Source organism: Triplophysa rosa, linkage group LG25 (assembly GCF_024868665.1).
Source record: "Triplophysa rosa linkage group LG25, Trosa_1v2, whole genome shotgun sequence".
NCBI classification, from domain to species: domain Eukaryota; kingdom Metazoa; phylum Chordata; class Actinopteri; order Cypriniformes; family Nemacheilidae; genus Triplophysa; species Triplophysa rosa.
The window spans coordinates 2,061,395-2,079,101 of NC_079914.1; the positions used below are offsets into that span (position 1 = coordinate 2,061,395).

The 17,707-nt window shown below is 38.7% G+C and overlaps 1 protein-coding gene across 2 annotated transcripts in view; it reads right to left on the reverse strand.

Moving 5' to 3' along the window:
- Nucleotides 1-17,272, reverse strand: part of ncl (nucleolin) — a 34,989-nt gene extending 17,717 nt beyond the window's left edge. For both annotated transcript variants that reach the window (XM_057326428.1, XM_057326427.1), the window contains exons 1-7: nt 17,154-17,272; nt 16,610-16,690; nt 16,482-16,530; nt 16,017-16,143; nt 5,195-5,310; nt 1,120-1,206; nt 838-961 (exon numbers count right to left, since the gene is read on the reverse strand). In XM_057326428.1, the coding sequence (XP_057182411.1) occupies nt 838-961; nt 1,120-1,206; nt 5,195-5,310; nt 16,017-16,143; nt 16,482-16,530; nt 16,610-16,690; nt 17,154-17,171 (602 nt within the window). In that variant the 5' untranslated portion in view covers nt 17,172-17,272. The remainder of the gene's footprint in view (nt 1-837; nt 962-1,119; nt 1,207-5,194; nt 5,311-16,016; nt 16,144-16,481; nt 16,531-16,609; nt 16,691-17,153) is intronic.
- Nucleotides 17,273-17,707: the final 435 nt, after the last annotated feature.

A 17,707-nucleotide genomic window follows, 5' to 3' on the forward strand; every position in this document is an offset into this window, starting at 1 on the left:
ATGTTAACGATGGATATAAAAACGTATGTGCTTGAGTTTCGAAGTAACTCGCTTGCAATTGCGCCTCAATTTTGTTTTGTTTAACCGGCGATTGCGAAAAAAAATAAGACGCTTGATAAACCGCGTGATGACAACTCGAGGTTAGTTTCACCTTTGTTTCCGCTTCCAGTAATGTTTTCCTCCTCATGTCGAGTTTTCTTTGGCAAGTGCAGTATGAAATGGACTTTGTACTTTGACGCGCATGATAAAAGCTGCACGCTTGACTGACTGTTGTTGCGTTTATTTCTGCGTTCTGTTAGACTAAGATTAATCCATATCGAGTCAAAATGCCAATAGCTTATCATCGTTTTTGAAATACATTCTATCGCGATTCGATATGATATCGTTTATCGGCACAGCCCTAAGCATAACTACATCATGGTTAAACTGTAGTTCATATAATGAAACTATGGTTCATTTGTGGTTCCTGTGCTTTATCACAAGTTAACACGTGCACATTTTCAGAAATGTGCACACAGGAATTGATATTTTAATTTTAAGTATCTGACACCTATCGCTTTCGATTCCAATCAGATTCCTAACCTTTCGATTCCCAACCTACTTGAGGGCGAGTAAAACATGGTGCACTTTTGTTTTGCCTTTGAACTTTCCCTTTAAGGAAGTTATGACCAGTATAGAAAAAAAGAAACTTGATAACTAACGTATAAGGCTAGTCTAAGCAGTTTATGCAACCAGCCCCTGAGGCTAACATAAAACCTTTGCAGTCTTTTTACTTAACCCAAAGCAATGGATTTCTTCCATCACACACAAAAATAGTTAATTTAAAAACAGACTTACGTGGACCGGCCATGGCGCACACCCTGAATTTCAATTCCTTCCTCTGAGAAGAACGTTCGGACTGCCGACTTCATTTCTTTGAACGCCATCCCTGGGATCAAGCTGTCAATCAAGAGACTGAAGCCTGAAAATTCAATCGAAATGTTTACTATCTCACAAGACAGTGAGATCGCCCGATTCAGAAATGAAGTGGGTCGTTGGGTAACTTAGGTTAGTTACCGAATCACCACCATCTGTTTAGTTTCTGTAAATAACAAAAGATGAATGAACTGCAAGTCTCACCTTCTCCATAACTTTTCGTTTTCTTGGCTGGGGGTGTTTCCTTGTCTTTTGTGTATGCTTTCCTTTTTGCTTGAGTTACAGGAGATTCTAAAAAACATTTCAATTATTTTAAGCACAGAGAAACAATTTCTTAAATATGAATTTCATTTTGCTTTATTATATAGAAAATGTTGATCGGGATATTCTCAAATGATCAAAAGTCAGTCAAGGCAAGTAAATGCCTATTCCTTTAAATTTCCTAAAAAAAAAAAACTGTTTCTTTTATACAAATTTCTAATCACATGCCATTTTACAATCATGCCTTTTTCTAAATTCCACCCAAGCGCACTAGGGCAGTAGTCAGGAACCTATTGCTCAAGAGTATTCATTTAACAATAAGAAGTTGAAAGCTTGGTCTAGCCATGTTTACAGTGTTGCTGCAAAACCTATAATGGCAAACAGAATATAAATGCAGGGTTCTTACACCTTTTCCAACTTCAAAATCCAGCACTTTTAATGTGTGTTTTTATACTTTCCCAGTCACTTACAACTGCGTTAATTACATGCTCACATACATATGCTGTATGTTCCTTTGTAGATAATCCATAGTTATACTGTATGCCAATTATATGTAATTATACTATATACTAACTATACTAAATTTATTCCATAAAAGACTTCAGCAAATTGTCATTTAACTCACAAAGCAGACATCCTATACAGTACTGTGGGCACTTATTTGTAATTGATATGATTTGACCACATAAAATAACACAAAAGAAACATGGAAAGAACATGGGTGCGAATTATAGGTTGCCGCCGCATCACAAATAGAGAATCGATCAAGTTTTTCTTTAAATTTAAAACAATTTTTGCTCATTAAAATGCAATTAATATAATACTGTTCCTATGTAATTTTTTTTGAAACTCAACTTCAACAAACTTGTTTTAGTCACCAAATGTGGGAACAGTAGGTTGTAAGTTTTCAAATGATATATTTAGTTTGTCAATATTACTTTAGGATAAGACTAAAGCCTGGCTCAGACTACAGGAGTTTTAAAATCCTGACAGATTTCAAATTCTGGCTGCAGCACACACATAAGGAGAATCTTAACAGATTCTCTTATTTAAAATCTTAAACCTGGCTCAGACTACAGGAGTTTTAAAATTTGGAAAGATTAAAAATTCTGGTTGCAGCACACACATAAGGAGAATCTTGACAGATTCTCTTATTTAAAATCTTAAACAAGCTCACACTCATCAGTGTACAACTAAATTACACATATTTTACATATCCATAGGATATGCAGTTTTGTAAAAGGAGCTAATAGTAACCGTTTTAATGGGTTTACTATTTTTAGATGTTGACATCACATCTACATTTGAATCTCTTTTTCAAGCACTACAAAAATAGGTTTGCCCTTTGTAAACTTGCATTTATGAATGTGAAATGTCCAGATAAGAAAACGTTGGGGCGTAAAGTTGTGTTTATAAATAAGCCTAAAGGTAGCAAGTGCAAAAATAAAAATTTAGAAAGTTTGATTGGAAGTTTTTTTATTTCATAATTGCACATCAAAAGACATTCTAAGACACCCAAACTACAGGATAATATTAAGATTATCATACCAGAGGACGCCTCTTACGTCATCTCACCGGGAAACAGAAGTAAACAAAGGGACATCGCAAAGTTAATTTCACGTGATCTCACCTGGCAACGGTTGTGTAACGTCTTTGTCGCTCTCTGAATGATTCTCTGTCTGTCTGTCCAAAGCCGCGGGAATGTATTTTGAGCAGGGGGTGCTATAATGCTTTTTGCTAGCGCTGAAGTTATGACTGTGCTTTGGGCGAGCCGCTTAAGTTTAATGTTAATAAATAACGGAAGAAAAAAAATAGTTGCTGCCGAGAATAAAGATGAATGCCAATGTGATTATAAGATACAGCATAAAAACAAACACAAACGCATGTTATCTGTATGCCTATAGCCAAATAACAATCTGTTGAACGAAACTACAAGCTGCGCGTTAGCAGTTAACTTACCCGGTACATTTAAAACCGACGCGACTTCTCCCCAGCTCTTTTCCTTATCTGTGCGGTTGTGGTATGTTTTGGAGGATACATTATATAGACAATCATGCTGTTGCCACAAGTTGTTCTTCCATCTCCGCTGTCCAACGTACCCTTGCAGGAGCTTTCGCGGTCGACATTTTTAAAGGTCTGTCAGTCACCTTGCAGATGTGCCTCTCATTGGCTGTTGCGAAAGTACCAACGTCATCACCCCGATTTAAAATCCTAAATATCAAACATGTTTGATATGATCGGGGCGGCCCCGATCTCTCTAGGAGCAGATCGGGAGGTGTAAGATTCGATCTGTGAACGCCTCACATTACGTGATAATCTGGGCCGAATCTCGGACCCGATCGAGGTTCTATGACCCAATTTTTTCAAAGATTCTCGGGAGGGGAAATCGGGGTAAATTCTGGCCGAGAATCCTGTAATCTGAGCCAGGCTTTAGGTACTGTTTTAACAGTATGGAAAATGCCCCACCTGTAAATTTGTGACAGTTCAGAAGAAAAAAAATGAACTGGTTATCATATCTATCATACGTATTTCAATCTTAAAGATATTTGTTTAACATTACGTTATAAAAGTTCCCTTGATTGTATTTTGTTCAAACTTTTGTGTAGTGTTAAAAAACTAAAACAGGAATGTATTTCTCCGTTTCAATACACAGCCACTAGATGGCGCATCTACGCCTTTTCTACCACACAGCACCCAACCCCCACCCCGTCACAAAAACATTTTGCACTTTACGCGGGTGATCCCAGCGAGCTAAAAAAAAAATAAAAAAAATCTTTATAAGAAAAAAAATCCAATCCCTGATATCGTTAACATCGTATTGGCACTTTGTTGTTTGATGAAAGAAAGAATTCGCGACACTGCAGAATTCAGTCGGTGAGCACACACACACAACTTGACGTAGTTTTTAAGTAAGATAGGCTAATTTCTGCCCGAGTCCCTGTTCATTTCCAACCATATCTGGCAAAAAAGACCTACAATTACACTTTACATCTCCCTCCCGAAAATTAATTAGTTCGCGAATTTTTCCATCTACCTTAAACTTAATTGGCCTAATCGAAAAATTTACCTTTCATGTGGCTTGAAAGTAGGGCTGCACGATATTTTATTGCGGTACCACTAAATCCTATTGCAATCGAGCTGGCTGCGATATGCAATGTGTCAATATTTGTTTAATGCGTAGCTTGTCCGTGAAGCACGGCTCTGGGATCAGTAGGAAATGCTGCTCGATCTAAAAGCAGTGCGAGTTTGAGTCGCTTATAATGTGCATTTGAAAAAGCAACACCCGTCAAACATGATCATTATAAATATACTTTATTATCATGAAAATACCTGATGACGCTTCAGTAAGTGATAAAAAAATGTCCATAGGCATAGATTCTAGAAGGTGTCATGGTCTTCTTCTGCAGTGCGTATTTGGAGTTTCCGCACGAGAGCGCCCTCTGGCTTTCGGATGCAGCAGCATTTTCCCGTACTTCACTCAAAAGCTGTGCATAAATCACGTGACATTTATCGTCGGTTTATCGTGACAGCCCTACTTGAAAGCGCAGCTGGCCCCATGGTGAAGAGCTGCACGTCCTTTTTGCATACTTTGCACGTGGCCACTCGAGGATTTGGTCCACGTTTTAGCCATAATTTGTAATTTTCGTCCTCCAGCCAACGAGCATTGAAATGGCAAACGCCCGGCATATTTTCATCTCCTACTCTGCTCCACCAGAGGGCGCACATCCAAAAGACTGGCAGATAACATTATAGCCACGCGCCGATTTTTTTCGTATTTTCGTTATGTGCAAAATGTATATTTTATTTCAAAAGAAAAATTCTCCGTGTAAAATTGCGAATTATTATGAAAGCAACGAAATTAAAGTTTTAGGCAGTTTTAAGCACTTGATCCCAAATCCAATCACTTTTCTAACCTTAAAATGACTATATTCAAATTCAATCATTTTACAGGATTTAAAGCACCCGTACGAACCCTGTAAATGGCTAATAAAACATTAAGGAAGTTAAATATACACACCAGAGTTCCCTCTTCCATCTATGTAGTCCCCTTTTTTGTCTCTTATCCTAATCTTATTGCAGGTCTTCAGTGCCTCTGCAGCATCATCCACACTCTCAAACTCCACAAATGCATATCTGAAACAAAACACCACAATATATATTAATAGTACAAAAACAAACTACAAATTCTACCCATCGTATTTATGTCAGCCAAGTTAGACTTGCTGTATCATGCAATATGGTAATATTTTTTTCTAAAAGTTTGTTAATGTGCTCACTGGGCCCTAAAAATTACAGTAGCTTTTTCCTGAGTCTCAAATAGATGAACCAGGGTTTAACTGTTCTGGGAGTAGTTTTTTTACGAAGACACTGCTCTAAACTGTCCAGGTGCTGCAGTGCCCTAACAGTTGATATCCACCTTTTTTTGTTCAGATAATTTAATTATTATTAGCGATGACATGATTACTCAAATTTCGAGTACCCTTTTAAAAATTCTTAACAACAACATTGATTTGTCGAGTACTCGTCAAAATGGCAGCAGTGCACTGATGAGGGTCCAAGCAAAAACTTTATTACTGGGAGCACTGTAGCCCCTGACTGAAAATTTTAGGAGCACAAGCAAAAAATTAAGGGGCACACCTTAAATCAGCCTGCAAGGCAATTATTCACATTTTCCCCCAAAATAACCATTACTGATACTGACAAATAAGTTGATAACCGCAGATTTGTTCTGTTTATTTAAAAAGAGGCAGAGTCTACAGAGAAGCTTTGTTATTGATTGGTGCTAAATAGAGAGACGGTAATCCAAATTCATTTGAACAAACAGAAATTGTGCTTGTCAAAAAGTATATATTTAATAGTTTACAGTGTTACACATTAAAGCAAAATGAAAGGCCTCGTGTTATGTTCTTACGATGATTTTATTGTGTATTAAGGACACTTTCATTCATGTTCACAACACATGTAAATATAACGTCAAATAAAACTTAACAAGAGCATCTGCCAGTCGTTTGTTCTTGCTGTGAATGGATTTGAAATAATCCAGCGCTGTCTCAAGTATTCAACAGATAAATGACGTTTCCTGAACTCCTCCGCGGTTAGTTTCGTTTTAAACGTCTCATAAATCAGATCGTTCGTCCTCCGGCTCAAGAAATCCGTAACAGCAAACAACGACTCGTAGTAATGCGCTCACGTTATGTGTGGGTTAACTTGTCAATGACGACCTGGATTGTGCGCATCCGTGGCAAACATCAGTGACTACGTTTACATGCACCCTCATAATGCGATTATAATAGGATTTTGGTAATACTGCGATTACATTTTACCTCATGTAAACACAATCATTCTATTTAAATAATGTGATTAAGATCATAAGATTAAGGTCATAATCGCAGTAAGCATAATCGAAGTAACATATGTGGCGTATGCCGGTTTTAATCGCAAAATAAACACATGTAAACACCTTAATCGCATTTATGCTGCTCTGATCAAGGTGCGCATGTGCATCTGTAACGCACCTTAAGTGCAAATTGATGGTAAACATGACAGAAGTTTTACCATAAACACAACTTGCTGTCAGCAGTCTTTGCTTCTTTTCTTACAGAAATAACGCAAACATGATGACAGCGTATACCACCATTGCAGAGAAATTTTCATCGCGGCGCAAAATAACCATAATACACATCCACATAACGGTGTTTTGCATTTGATGCGTATATATTAAAACGATAGCCAGTAACACACACCTACTGTGTCTGAGATCATGGTGTATTAGCATAAATAAAACTTCCATGTAAACGGGAGCAAAGAGGTGTTCACATGTCATGTAAACATGTCACTGCGATTAAGTCCTTACTTTGATTATTGGAAAATTGCATTATTGATGCGCATGTAAACGTAGTCATTGACACTTGAGTGACCCGCACAGTTGACTATCACACACAGCCTGCACTGGTGGCAGGCTCTCGTTCTACTTGTCCTTTTACATGAAATAACAACTACAACCCGAATTCCAGAAAAGTTGGGACGTTTTTTAAATTGGAATAAAATGAAAACTAAAGGAATTTCAAATCACATGAGCCAATATTTTATTCACAATAGAACATAGATAACATAGCAAATGTTTAAACTGAGAAATTTTACACTTTTATCCACTAAACTAGCTCATTTAAAGTTTGATGCCTGCTACAGGTCTCAAAAAAGTTGGCACGGGGGCAACAAATGGCTAAAAAAGCAAGCAGTTTTGAAAAGATTCAGCTGGGAGAACATCTAGTGACTAATTAAGTTAATTGATATCAGTTCTGTAACATGATTAGCTATAAAAGGGATGTCTTAGAGTAGCAGAGTCTCTCAGAAGTAAAGATGGGCAGAGGCTCTCCAATCTGTGATAGACTGCGTAAAAAGATTGTGGAATACTTTAAAAACAATGTTCCTCAACGTCAAATTGCAAAGGCTTTGCAAATCTCATCATCTACAGTGCATAACATCATCAAAAGATTCAGAGAAACTGTAGAAATTTCTGTTCTTAAGTGACAAGGCCGGAGATCTTTATTGGATGCCCGTGGTCTTCGGGCCCTCAGACGACACTGCATCACTCATCGGCATGATTATGTCAATGACATTACTAAATGGGCCCAGGAATACTTCCAGAAACCACTGTCGGTAAACACAATCCGCCGTGCCATCAGCAGATGCCAACTAAAGCTCTATCATGCAAAAAGGAAGCCATATGTGAAAATGGTCCAGAAGCGCCGTCGTGTCCTGTGGGCCAAGGCTCATTTAAAATGGACTATTTCAAACTGGAATAGTGTTCTATGGTCAGACAAGTCCAAATTTGACATTCTTGTTGGAAATCACGGACGCCGTGTCCTCCGGGCTAAAGAGGAGGGAGACCTCCCAGCGTGTTATCAGCGTTCAGTTCAAAAGCCAGCATCTCTGATGGTATGGGGGTGCATAAGTGCATACGGTATGGGCAGCTTGCATGTTTTCGAAGGCTCTGTGAATGCTGAAAGGTATATAAAGGTTTTAGAGCAACATATGCTTCCCTCCAAACGACATCTATTTCAGGGAAGGCCTTGTATACTTCAGCACGACAATGCAAAACCACATACTGCAGCTATTACAACAGCATGGCTTCGTCGTAGAAGAGTCCGGGTACTGAATTGGCCTGCCTGCAGTCCAGATCTTTCACCTATAGAGAACATTTGGTGCATCATTAAACGAAAAATACGTCAAAGACGACCACGAACTCTTCAGCAGCTGGAAACCTATATAAAGCAAGAATGGGACCAAATTCCAACACCAAAACTCCAGCAACTCATAGCCTCAATGCCCAGACGTCTTCAAACTGTTTTGAAAAGAAAAGGAGATGCTACACCATGGTAAACATGTCCCCGTCCCAACTATTTTGAGACCTGTAGCAGGAATCAAATTTTAAATGAGCTAGTTTAGTGGATAAAAGTGTAACATTTCTCAGTTTAAACATTTACTATGTTATCTATGTTCTATTGTGAATAAAATATTGGCTCATGTGATTTGAAATTCCTTTAGTTTTCATTTTATTCCAATTTAAAAAACGTCCCAACTTTTCCGGAATTCGGGTTGTAGAAGAAATTCCAAATTTGCAGGTCGCACATGCGCTAGGGATGGGCATTTCTGATCATATTTCATTTCAAGTACTGGACAGGTTTGAAAAACGAGTACTCAATTAATTGGGGGCAGGGCATTAGAGGGGGCGGGGCGGGGCGTGTCCCCATACCATGGTGACAATGAAAAGATTTTACTTACAACACTGATACGAAAATGTGTGTTAATAAAACTATACAATTGAGTAAATAATTAAATCGACACTGTTAGAATATAAAAAATTCACTATCAATGTTTTTGAAAAAGTAAACATTTAAAAGAAATATCAGCGTGAGATGAAACGTCATCTCTGCCGTTTCACATTTCTGTCTGTCAGTGTCTGACGGTAAAGTCTCTTATGCTCGTCTGACATGTCTGTCTGATAGTAGTGGTCTCACCTGACATTTTGTGTCCAAATATACTGATGCGGAGCAGGGTGAGCGTTTTTAATCCATTCTTATGACCTTCAGCGCACGTTCACCTGGCGCTCGCGGAGAAGAGGAATGCTCGCTTTGCTCCACGAGCGCAACGCAAGCTCAGCTTCCATGGGAATGAATTGAAAATGCTCGCCCTGCCCCTCGAGCGGTGCGAAAACAACACTAACCCATTATAAACAGAAATTCTGTGCCCAGTGGATGCAGCGCAAAGAGACGCAAACAAACGTCCAGTTTCTTTTTGCTTTCACCATGTTGCATCAGGCCGCTCGCGTGCGGTGTAACGTTACACAGAGTTTAAGATGATAACGGATCAAACTTGTAGTAGATTTGTATGTTTTGTATGCTGCTTGGTGCCGTACATTTTGCACTAGACTGTATTTTCATCAGGTTTATCAAAGTGAAACCAAGAATCGCTGTGCACATTCAATATGCCCTTCTGTGCTCCGGACTTGACTCTGGACAGCAAACTCTCGCAACACAACAATCAAATATCTGGGCACAACCCGAAATGCCAGCATAACCAATCAGAAAGAAAGAAAATAATTAAGAACTGTATTTAAACCCCCAAACGATCATCGTTTTCACTATCGATCGTCGCTGTCGCACTCGAGTAATCAAGTATTTGAGTACTTGTAAAAAAAAAATGCTCGCGCTGTCTCGAAAACTGGTCGCACAATGCCATATAGTTGCAGTCTCCATTAATGCAACATAATTCAGAAGGGTGGGAACGAAGCCCCAGGAAATTAATTTAGTGTGTAACCCAATGCAAGGTTTATTAAAAAAGAGAAACGAGACTACGCTAATCGCCTTCCCGACACACAGAGCAGTACGCCTCACGGTTATTCCCAGAGACGGCCCTCAGCCATGGTTCCAACTCTTTACCCTCCAACCATTTGCACGAAAACTTCTTGTGTTGTTGTTTAACAACCGGGTGTGAATGGACCTCCCTCTATTCGCCAACGCAATGATTAAATCTAGGTAAACTCTTTGGACAAGATATGAATAGGATAATATGAAAAGATACAAAATTGTATTCCTTGGAAAATGGCATTTAAGACTATTTAATACTTTTTAAGGGCCATAATTTCCTCTAAATTTATTTATCAACTTTTAAAACTTAAGACCCCGCGGACACCCAGAAAATGTCAAGTGTAGAAACACTTCGGATTTGATAAGAAACCCGTACCTGCAGGATTTTGCGATCGCAGAATTGAACGCAAAATCAAACACACTCTGCAAAACTTGCAGCAAATTGCAAAATTGAGATTGTCATAGATTTTCCGCATAATTTGGCCGAAGATGCGCCATGTGACAATGCATTCTGTCAAAATCTGCTCCAAATGTCAAGCAGAGATATTATAGAAGGGTCTGTAACACTTTCAATTTGCTAACAATATCCACTGCCATCTATTTAAAAATAAAATAGCCTCTGGTCTTTTTTTCTTTCGTTCCGCTGACGGCGTTAGCATTAGCAGTTACACTGTTTTGGCTAAAGGTTGCAGGCTAGTGGCTTTGAGTCAAGTCAGCCTCACCGATGTGTGTGTCAAGTTCTTAAACAACACACCTGGAAACAACATAAAGCCATCTGATCTATGAAGAAAGCGGTCATGTTTATTTCGGTGTCAATGAACATTCATCACAATCAACTAAACGCTAATTTCTTAAGTCAGTGAGGTTAATGGCATAAACTCAAACGTTATCGCAGAGACATTTCCACAACCATAAACAGGAAGCGGCATGAAACGAATCATGATTGGTTGCTTGACCTGTCAGTCAAAATGGCCTCTTGGGCAGGCCTCAAACTTAAAACAACCAAGGTTTCCAGACCTTCAGTATGAATCTGCTGCATGCCTTTTAATCATAGGAAATGCATAAATAATGTTTTCACAGATGGTAGTTTTAAAGAAGAGCCTTATTTGCCAATTCAAGTAGTATTTTTAACCTTTTCGGTAAAAAAACACCTGCAATTTTTGTCGCAAAATTTGAATAAAGCCGCTGCAAAATTATGCATTTATTGCCACAGAAATCACAAAAAATCTACGCAAAATCCTGTGGGGACTGAGAAACACAGATGTCTGCAGTAGGGATGAGTCACGAATTTCGAATATTAATAATAGTTTAATAATAGTTTATTTAATTATAGAATTCTGAAGTGTGTGCGATCTTAAAAAAAAACGCTGTGGTTACATGAACGCGCTACACGTGAAAACAAAGGGTGGCGCTGCCAATAATGACACACCTAAAACTGTCAATCAAGAGACAATAGAGGAAAACATTTTCTCACAACAATTGCTAACGTAGTTACGCACACTGTAGACCCGCGTGGCATAACGGATATGATAAATTGAGACTGTGTCAAAAATGAGTTCTGTGTGGGGGTCCTTTAATAAAATGAATGTGAATAAAGTGCAGTGCAAACTCTGCAATGCAAAGCTGGCTTATCATGGATCAACAACTACGATGCACACTCATTTGAGGGCAAAGCAACCAGCAGGTCCATCCACAGGTCAGAAATCAGTTGCTAGTTTTATGGTCAGACCAACCAATTTGGATGCCAGACGGGCAGAGCAAATAACGGCTCTAATTACTAAGATGATTGCTAAGGATATGCTTCCGATCAGCTTTGTCGAAGGAGAGTGTTTTTAAAAATCTTGGATTTTTAAATATAATACAAAATGGAGTTTGTACAGCCCGAGTTTACTGTTCCATCTAGAAAAACGATAACTGCCAGACTGGAGAAACTTCTTCATGACTTTGTCCATTTCACTAACCTCCGTTAGAAATGGAAGCCTTTTGAGCTGTTAATTTATGAAATCGTTCCTGACTGTTAATAAATGCCGTCATTCGGTAAATATGTTTTAAAGCGTTTTAAGTCTGGTCTAAAATCTTTATGACTTTAATATATTTTCCAGGATCAATCACAATGTTTTTTAGTTGGTATAAATGTGCATGCTCATATTTTACCAGGAAATGTCCAAAGCATTATGAGCGGTTGATGCTGATCGACGTACTGTTAATAAGTGCCGTCATTCGGTTGTTAATTATATTAATGTTTCAGTACGTTATCTTAATATGGCTTGATGTAAGATTGCCTATTCCATAATAAATAAAGCAGTGTGTTGTCATACAGATTTAAAGCGTAAATGGTCTCTCTCCGTTTATGCGTATGTAATACTGTACATGCGTGCATGTGAGGGAGGGGTGCGAATTTCGAATAATTTTCGAGTAGTTCTCATCGATCTTCAAATATTATTTTTGCTTTAAATGCCCATCCCTAGTCTGCAGTAGGGATGGACGATATGGCCCTAAAACTCTATCACGATAATTTCTGGTATTTATTGCGATAACGATACAAATGACGATATAACAATAACACCATCGACCTCTGTTTTTTGCTACAAGCGAAAAAACACAAACAATCAAAAAGTAAAAATGACCCCAAATCAAACAGGCTCCTAAAATATAGGCCTACCTACAGTATTTTTGTAAATATAAAATATAATAGTTACATTCGACTTCAAAAGGTTGTAGTAAAGAAAAATGTAATTAACTAAAACTAAAACACATCATGTCATACCTAAACTGTATATAACCTATTGGTGGGTGGAAACGATCGCATCACGCTGTCAATCACTCTCTCCTGAACCGTGTGAACCTTTCTCTTCTCACAGCAACATATACTGAATCTGTCTATGACTCACGCTACAGAAAGAGAACAGAAAAATGCGGATAAAAGAAATCTAATTAAATAAGCTACGCTTTCATACGCTCATAAACGTATTTAAAATAAGGTAACACAAACTCGCATTTTGTACTGGATGTAAACAGGCAGCAGCGCTGTGCGCGCTGTGTCGCTATGAAAGCACATGTGGGCGCGAGCTGCGCACGGGACGCTCCGTTCATCCTGTATGTAACAGGCAAGAAATCGTATTAAACAATTTGCGCACGCGCGCATAACATCTAACAAATGTTTAAATAAATACTTTTAGCCAAACTAAATTTTATGGAGTAACGTATTATGACTATCAACAAATATTTTAAAAAATGAATGAAATAAAACGAAAGTGAAACTAAACATCAACTCGGATGCATCTACAGTGCAAACCTAAACGAGATTTAGAGCTCGTCTTTAAGTGCAAACTCTTTCTCAGTTTCACGTCCGCCCTCCGCTATAATTTACCCGTTTTCGCCTCACATATGAGCTGTGAATGGGTCTCACAAAGAAATACGTCATCAACTAGAATTTATCGTTTATATCGCGGGAAGACTAATTCCTATCGTGTGGAGAATTTCTACCGGTATATCGCAAACGATCATATCGCCCATCCCTAGTCTGCAGTCACTGCAACAAGCTAAGATAAAACAACAGCACTTGAAACTGAATCATCCTTTATTCAAATGTTGTTTGCACTCAGTGTCTATGTCACAGCTCTCAGCTCGCCCTCTGTTCGATGGTTGGACGGCTGGTGCGGAGCCGGAGATAATCTGGGAGCTGGTTTGCTATATCAGACGGAGTACAGAAGCGAACTGAAATTGAGCGGAAGTACAAAGTCTGATGTAGACAGGATAGGACCGCTATACAGCAGACCTAAATCTCTTTCGCCCTGCTAACTCTTTCCTCCTGTGTAATAATTTATAACGATGGAGCGTCCTTTAACATCAGACCCTTGAACCTCTTGCAACACTTTTTCAGCGATACCTTCCATTGCAAAAATGTTCGCAAATCTGTTCCTCCGCCCGAAAAAATGAACATCTTTTACAAGATACTATTAACTTATATTATTATAACCTAATGACACAACATTGTCAGGGCTCTAGACTAACTTTTTGCACTGGTTGCACTGGTGCGCCTAACTTTTTTTCTTAGGTGCACCAGCACAAAAGTTAGGTGCACCCAAATTTTCGACCACGTCGCATTTAACACCGCAGTTTTACCAGTTCATTTCTTTTTAAATCGCTGTCCATATAGGCAAAATTGACTTGTAAATGATTAACTAACAATCTGGTCAACATAAAGTTCTTTATTTGAAGCACAATTCTACAAGAAAGGTAACTTACTGAAAAGTGTTGGTGCTTAAAGTGCTTCACTGAACTGAAACTTAAAACATCTCAAGATAAACGGACCAGGGCTTGACATAACCTGGGAGGTTGATGGCTCCGTGTCAGATCATTGCTTATGATTTTCGGACGGATCAGGCATTAACTTAACATTATTCACGAAAAAGTTGTCAATCGTTCAATTTCATCTTCTCTCATACATACACTCTGTTTAACTGACGGACCTATAGGCTCCTCACCTCTCTGTCTGACTGCAGCACATGCATTTTCACACGTACACACCAGAGGTTGCACTAGACTTTTTTTATTGTCCGTCATTTTGACTGACAGGCTCGTAAAAAATCCGTTATAATCGATTATTACCCGTCACTATGGTGCAAGGTGGCGTTAGGTGGTAATTCGTATGTTCGTGACGTCATCACGCTGTACTTGCATCTCGGAACTTGTTCTATTTTAATACAACTGAATGACCAATAAAGCCATTGTTGTTTATATTCATCTATATATTTAATGTTTATGTTCATATGTGATTTGATCTGGGAAAACCCAACACATGGTGCAAATTTATATATTACAGTTTTTGATACCAAGCCCTTTTCAAATCAGTTTTTATTTTGCTCATTGTACGTATGTAACAAAAGTTATGGCTGAAGCGCTATGATTTTCAGGAACGGAATTTGGAGAAAAACGGGTTTAAAGTGATGAAAATAAAAGCACAACAGTCCAGTATCACAAGTAAAAGTCACTTTAGAGTAGTAAAAGACTTACTCTAATAACAATTTAATAAAAAAACATTTCCCAGTGTTGAAGTCTATAAAAATACTGTACAAAACCGTTTGAATAAAACGAAAGTAAGGAAAATGGTGCAGGGCACACTTAAAGAACGAGAGCTCTGCCGTTATCACTACACGAGGAAACTAGCAAACATTACGGACAACAACTAATAAGCAGTGAAGCAAGTTTTACCTTGTTTATCATGTGCATAGTGTCTGGACTTTTGATCATCCCTTGTATGTTTTGCGATCGCGGTCCGGCTCGCATGAGCAGCGATAACTCCTGGTGCTGCAGACGGGGAGCTCCGCCATCTCACGAAAACATTGTATGAAAAAAAACTTTGCATGCCGTAGTTTACACAGGACTGGTGGGAAATGTGCATTGATACTCCTTCATTCTTCATGTTATGTAGTTTACTTTGATAGGTGAACTGTCTTTGCCGCGTCTCAGCATGACATCCGACTGGTTTTCTCAGATCGCATCACATGTCTAGTCAGTAACAATGACGGGTGAAAACACGCACGTCCCTTCGCGAGCATATCACGCTCTAATGAAGGGAAACGGGGAGTTACAAATTGCCCTCATTGTAATCCGTCAAAATGACGGACGAACGGCCTTCAGATTTTTCCGTCACTGGTAAAAATTTTCGTAAACGAATTTTCGTTTAACGCGACCTCTGGTACACACATACAGGAAAATCGGGATCACGGCCAATCAAAGGGGGTCCGCAAAGGGGGGTTCACTATCTCTGATTGGTTTACACCACGATATGGGCCTAATGTGTGTCTGTTGTTGAATCACAGGGAGACTTTCAGAGTTGCGGAGACTTTTTTTCTCCCTCGAACGGCTGGTCGCACCGGTGCAACCTCAGATTTTTCTTAGTCGCACCATTGAGAAATCAAGTCGATTTGGTCGCACTCTAGAGCCCTGGTTGTGGTTGTTTCTTACCCTTTGGTAGAACCTTCATTGTCTACTGGTATTTCAATGTCTGTGGCCTGGTCAAAGACTTTCTTCAGTTCATCTCGTTTCACAGAGAAGGGAAGGTTCTTTATGAACAAGGTGCGAGGATCTGTCACTGAAAAAGAAAAAGGGAAAAAATGACCCCTGCGACGTTAACGTTTTTTTTTTTATACGGCATAAAAAGATTTTCAGATCAGTACTTGACTATCTTTAACCCACATGGCAGTTCAGGCAAAGAAAAAGCTATCATCACTTCTGGAGACGGTCAGATTAATGTTAATATGATAAGTTCAATCAGTTACCTTTCTTGTGTTCCTGTATTGTGAATTTCAAAAAGGTGACATCATATACATCAGCATTACATCCCTTGTTGATCATCATAGTTTAGTGTTTCTATGAATTACAATTTCAATGGACTGCAAGTCAATAATGAAACATTGAACTGTTCCATACCATCGTTCTTTAGATAATCAGAATCCTTGTTATCTTCTGTCAGCAGTGCCTGCAGAATATGAGATGATTAAAGTTGTTATATCGGTGTATGTTACATGAACGTGTAACTTATCTGTGCAATTATTTACCTCTTCCTCAAAGATGTCCTCCTCGCTGGCCTCTTTCTTGACTTCTTTCGGAGGTGGGAGCGAATTTTCCGCCTGAGGTGCCTACAGAAATTAGAGGTCATTCATTTGCGATGACACAAATCATACCTAGAAGTAAAACCGACATTAGTCAGGCAAGTGTTAAATACCAATGTTGCGTGTACATCCACACGTGGCCGTGGGCTTCACGTTACACCGAACAGAGCGCAAGAAACTACGTAGAGAAATGTCTGTTATTCTCGTACGATATACTCATCCGTCGTATTATTATATTCGTAGACAAATACACGTATAAGTTAAGAAAAACTCCCGCTCGCGCTCTAACATGAGTCAAATTGACACGGAGCTCACGTTAACAAGACAAGACGTTATCAGATTCTGAATAACTCACAAAAAAAGAACAACACGTCGGGAAAAGTTCACATCGAACACCTCTAACGTCACAATCTTATCTCTTTTTAGGTCTTATAATCAAAGTAATGAAAAACAACGTCTGAAATACGTTAGAAATGTTTACAATTCATACCTCGGCTAGTTCCATCATGAGTAAACGATGTTTTTCGCTAAAGCAGATAAATAACACTTAACAAGACAAACTCTTCAGGCACATGTGCTTCTGCACGCCGTATACAAAGTCTTCTTTGATTTTATTGGTGGTTGGCAATCCAGTTTAAAAGGCGCATTACCGCTACCCACTGGACTGGAGTGTGAGCAGTAGATAACAAAATAATAAATAAATAAAAATGATCTGTTATATTTGTTCAATTAACCCAGTCATTCTAAGATAATTAATTTCATAATCAAGACTGTTACAAGATGTTTTTAACAATAAATGTCGTATATATATATATATATATAAATGTATAGTACAATGCAATCAAGTCGCTTTGGATAAAAGCGTCTGCCAAATGCATAAATGTAAATGTAATGTAAATGGTCATATTTTGTTGCCCGATTTGATTTTCTAACTCCTTCCTAGCCTCCTTATATTTCGTGCAGTGTATCAATATGTGTTCTACAGTCTCTTGTGTACTATCACAGTGTCCAAGTAGGGTGCTTCCCTGTTGCTATAATTGATTT